The sequence below is a fragment of the Kryptolebias marmoratus genome, linkage group LG15, assembly GCF_001649575.2.
Source record: "Kryptolebias marmoratus isolate JLee-2015 linkage group LG15, ASM164957v2, whole genome shotgun sequence".
NCBI lineage: Eukaryota > Metazoa > Chordata > Actinopteri > Cyprinodontiformes > Rivulidae > Kryptolebias > Kryptolebias marmoratus.
The window spans coordinates 33921913-33927437 of record NC_051444.1 but is presented as its reverse complement, the minus strand read 5'-3'; the positions used below and the strand labels follow the sequence as shown (position 1 = coordinate 33927437).

At 39.8% G+C, this 5525-nt stretch overlaps 1 protein-coding gene across 1 annotated transcript in view; it reads left to right on the top strand.

Moving 5' to 3' along the window:
• Positions 1-5525, top strand: part of drd4b (dopamine receptor D4b) — a 30216-nt gene that overhangs the window by 6893 nt on the left and 17798 nt on the right. Inside the window, exon 3 of the mRNA XM_037979960.1 lies at positions 4767-5362. Within this exon, the coding sequence (XP_037835888.1) occupies positions 4767-5362 (596 nt within the window). The remainder of the gene's footprint in view (positions 1-4766; positions 5363-5525) is intronic.

Below are 5525 nucleotides of genomic sequence, written 5' to 3'. Positions count from 1 at the left end.
TGAAACTGACTGGGGATCAGGCCTAAAGCTCCATTATATGTTTTTGAAAGCTGGAATCTGAGACCTCCTCCTCTGTTTAATGTTGGTTTCTCCTTTTTGACATAAATGGCTTCTTTTACCCCCCTCTCGAACCATCTGTCTTCTCGGTCAAAAATATGAACATTTTGATCCTGAAAGGAGTGTCCCTTAGGAACTCAAAAGTAAAATAATGTATTAACAAATAATTAAAACAAAAGGCTGACGTGGCAGCAAAAGAACTAAATACCAAAAAACCAGAATTGCAGGAACACAAAGAGGCAAGATACAAGGAAACCCTTACAACACATAGGAGTGAAACAATGAACCAGTAGGGAAGTGAAGAAGATGAGCCAGTTTTAAAGCGCAAAACTATACAAAGACAAAACTAAACATAAAGACAACCAAATAACACAATAAACCTAATACAAAAACAAACCCCAAGAAAACCAAATCCTGACATGAAAGAGCATAAAGGTTAAAGTTTATCTGAATTAAGAGAAGTGCCTGGTCTGAAATTAAGATGCTGTAATACACCGAGTTAACTGAACCGAGTTAACTAACCCCCCCCCGCCTTGCTTTTGGAACTTCTTTTTTACATACTCCTCCAAACATTTTTGGAACTATGGATCTGGTCAGCTGGTCTCTCAACGCAATTGATCAAATTTTCACATTGGATTCCTGGAAACGTTGGAATCCTATTTGTCTATCGAGTCTGTCTGTGGAAGACGTGGAGGATCTTTACATATTTGGATTTCTGATAACAGGATTTCTGCTGTTTGGATTAGGCAGTTACCTGACTTAACGTAAAATTCGTTTGATGGGTTCGGCGATCAGCAATCAGACTGTGTGGATACGCGAGCTCAATCGCAATTTGGATGCGACTCTTTTACGGGACCGCAGACTGAATTGCATTTCTGGAACTCATGAATAATATGGGTTACATCTTGGAGAAAGTTGTTTTGCTCGAATCAGGCAGAATGGTCCTGGAATTTGGCTGTTTTGATTCGCCATTGAGAAGTATCAGCAAGACTTTCAAGGCAGACAAAAACAGCCTGCCTGAACCAAAACAATTACTGTTTGTTTGTGAATTCGGCTCGTTTTAGTTTTAGCTTAGTTTAGTTCTGTACATTTAGTCATGCTTAGATCTGTTTGGTTTAGCTTAGCTTATTTAGACAATTAGTTATCATTGTATTTTTTTTACCTGTCTTTAATTTTGTTCATTATCATGTTCTGTAACTCTGTCTGTAATATTGTTCTTGTGTTATAAAGCACTTTGAGTCGCCTTGTGCTGAAAAGTGCTATATAAATAAATGTACCTACCTACCTACCTTCAAGGCCACATCGGGAAGCCAAATGTAGATAATAACAGAGTTGTTTTGGAACAGGCTGATTTTGTTTTGAGTCTGCTTTGAAGTCTTTGCTGGTACATTCTCTTCAGTATACAGGGTTGTGCAAGGGTTGGCAACCCAAAATGTTGAAAGAGCCATTTTGGACCAAAAAAACAAATCTGTCTGGAGCCGCAAAAAAAAAAAAAAAGCCTTATATAAGGCTTACTCGTGTTTTTTTTAGTACGTATTCAGGGTGGTTTACTGAAAAGGTATGAAAATATTAAAAAGTAGAATAACTATATGGACAAAATATCCCGCTGAAGACCAAATTTGTAGTGATTAACAGTAATTGCAGTTACATAGTGACGCTAAACAATGGGACTAATTTCTTGTTTACAGTACGGTAACAATATTGCAAACAGCAAAAAGCCATTTATATTAATATGTTTGGGTAACATTGCAGCTTAATTAAATAAAACTTACCGTAACCTTCGACGAAATGAAACAAAACTAAATGAAACTTCTACAGGTAGCACATATCGATAAGAAATCAGCTGAGTAAACAACCTGTGACGTAATATCAGTCTGCGCATGCGTGTTGCCCCAAGGTAGGTCGGATTGATGGGTAGCACAGAAAATCAGAACACCGGTACAATGTGGTTCAGTGTGTTGCAAGTAGTTGTTCCAACCGGACAGAAAATACCGCCAAAATTTAATTTTTTGGCTTCCAGAAATATAAAAAAACTTTGTCAGATTTGGATACTAAGCCCTGATGTGGAAATTACAATTTGAACTTCAGCCCACCTCAAAGAGGAGTACGCAAGTTCCCACCCTCGTTAATGCAGTGGGCCTTTTGCCAGGATCAGTCCCAACTATTTTTAACTCTAAAAGAAAGGCAAATGCAGAAGGGGACAATGCCACAGAGAACAAGATGAAAAGATGAGGAGCTTACTTCAAGCAAGAATACGCTCCTGTCATAAAGGTATGACCTGCCTATAGGCCTGACAGCCTGAGGTCAGTTTGTGATTCAGAGCAGTTTGTTATTGATTAAAATATTCAGACAATTCATGTGTGATTAAGCTAATGCCATTGTCTGAAACTGCTGTTGATTAGTTTACTCTGGTGTAAGAATGCATAAACGGTACCCTCAAGCATGCAAACGTTTTTAATGAGTTAGAATTGAGTTAGCATTGGGTTTGCATTAGACTGGCTTTGAGTTAAGAATGTTAGCTCTCTCCCGCCAGTGTCTTGACTTGTAGTGTCTGTACTGATGTCATGACAATGATCTGGGGGGTAATCGGATCTCACTATTCCATGTTCCCAATTTGGTCATTATGCGCGTTATTTTGTCGGCTATGACGGTCTTTGTGATCATCAGAATCAGAATCTGAAGACTTTTCATCTTATCCTGGAGATCCAGATGTCGGTTCAGGTTCATACTGGTATGGCTGTATATCCATTACTCCTGCAAAATCTTTTGGTGTTTTTTTTTTTTTATTTAAAAAAAAAAAACATTTTTTTTTCTTCTATTTTCACTAATAAACAATGACACAATAATATTGTTCTGGGTTCTTTGGCAATCTGTCGGAGCCAGCCAGGGCACAGCACACATCAAATCACCCCACTTTGGCATTTATTAACTAAAACGCTAAAAACAACTTTTTTAAGTTTTAGGTCAGAGAAATGGATCCCTGGAATGCTGTGTAGAAGTATTTGACTAAATGACATAGATGCAATGTCAATATTTTGTGATTTGATTTTAGTTCATCTATAATAGGAAGGAGAATGTTTGTTTGGGTCTCAGGAGAGATGTTGTGTTTCGAGATTTACACAGTAAATGCATGTATGTTGTTTTGTTGCTATTATTACTTCTAACTAGATGGCACTGCTGTGACAGCCTACAGCAGAAAAGACTGTGTTAGGGAGGAATGCATTAGAAGAATAAGCCTGAATGGAGTTCTGTAATGGTGTCTTTACAGTTGCTGTAATAAAGTTTGTGAGTTTAACTGTTCTCTCCTGTTTTTATTACAACTACTGGGCTCAGTCTTAGATATAGAGCATACTTGCCAACCGTCCTGCATTGGGTGGGACGGTCCCGCATTTAGCCCCCCTGTCCCTTGTCCCGCATCACCCTGTGCAGGACAGCCAAAAGTCCTGCATTTGGCCCTCACACGCCTCACTTTGTATTTCTCATGCAAAAAAAAAACACACGCACACAGCCTTTTTGTTACTTTAACGTTATATTTAGCAAGTTTTCAGATCCCTCTAGCATTTTTTTAAAGCGACTAGCGACAAATCTAGTGATTTTGGCGGCTAAATGTGAGAAAGCACTCATTCTGCAGTGTACCGTAAGCCCCGCCCACTTCCCCAAGCATTGACAGCTGTCAATCTCACAGCAGAGAGGAGACCCACTCCACTCTGTGTCCACGCGATTGTTTTCATGTGAGTCGTGTTGTCATCTGATGACAGAGAGCTAAAGATGGAGAGGCAGAAAGATTAATTGATCAGAATTAAGGAAAATCATGTTGAATCTATGATTGTGTGTATTTCTGGGAGTGGGTTTTTTGCATGATCTTTTAAAGACATGATCAGCTGATGAATAGATAACCTGTGTCTGGCAAAACGTTCTATATACAACTGTGTATATTTGGGCAGACAGACTTAAACACAGATAATGTAATACTTAAAATGTGAATGTGTGTGTATGTGTATGGTTGGGGGGAGGGGGGGGGATGCCCGCTTCACGCTATGTTGTCCCATATTGACATTCCCAAATGTTGGCAAGTATGATAGAGTAGGAATCTCTATCATCCAGGGGGAGCTTGGATTAAAACTGCTGCTCCTCCGTATCAGTCAGCTGAGGTGCTTTGGGCATGTGATTAGGATGCTTCCTGGATGCCTCCCTTCAGAGGTTTTACGGGCACCTCCCACTAGAAGGAGACCCTGGGGCAGACTCAGAACTCACTGGAAGGATTATCTATCCAATCTGGCCTTGGAATCCCCCAGAAGTATGTGGAGCATGACATTGGGGAGAGGCATGTCTGGGTTTATAAATAAATATGTGGTAGAGGATGGACAGATGGATGGATGGATGGATGGATGGATAAAAGTTCCATAAAACAAAACTCACAATACCCATCTCCTGAATGAGCTGAACAATTTAATATTTAAACAACTAAAATAGCACAAAAGTATGCAGAAATAGATTGCAAAATATGTCATTCAAACAATAAACATTTAGCTCTATAAAAGGTTTAAAGATCATCAAAAAGAAACATGGGAAATGTGTCCAACAATTCAAGGGATCAGCAGCGAATACGCCGTATTTCAAACTAGAACTGTTTTGTATTGTGAGCAATTTCATTGCATGTTACTCCCATTTTTGCGTGTATTTTAGAATATAAATTTGTTTTTTTGCAGGTTCATTGCAGTGTCCATACCGCTGAATTACAACCGTAAGCATGTGGACTATCGTCAGCTCATTTTGTTGTCTGCTACCTGGCTGCTGGCCTTAGCTGTTGCCTCACCTATCATCTTTGGTATCAACAATGTGCCTGACCGTGAACCCAGCGAGTGCAAACTGGAGGACAACAACTACGTGATTTATTCATCTATCTGCTCCTTCTTCATCCCCTGCCCCATCATGGTCCTTCTTTACTTTGGTGTTTTTCGAGGGCTGCAGCGGTGGGAGGAGGCTCGTAGGGCTAAACTTCACAGCAGCATTGAGGAGTGCAGGAAGCTGCAGCATGCCACCATGGCTGCCTCCCTTCCCATGCTGAGTGGCACTATTCCTGGGCCTCTGCCCATGCCCCTGCCAAGAATCATCGAGCGGGACCTGGCCCAGTGTCGAATGGATGATTCAGGCGACTACATACAGCAGGAGATTCCTTATCCTCGGCAGTACAGAGAAAACTCTGTGCCCTCAGTGACATTCAGCAAACAGCAGCACATCAAGAGGAGAGCCAAACTTAACAGCAGGGAGAGGAAAGCCATGAGGGTCCTGCCTGTCGTTGTAGGTGAGTATCTCATTAAAGCAGAACTGAAAAATGTTTAGAAGCAAACATCAGTTGAAAGAAAAATGCTAAAGTAAGCTTGTTGTAAAATTAAAATAAAATAATAATAATAAAAGATAATATATATATATATATATATATATATATATATATATATATATATATA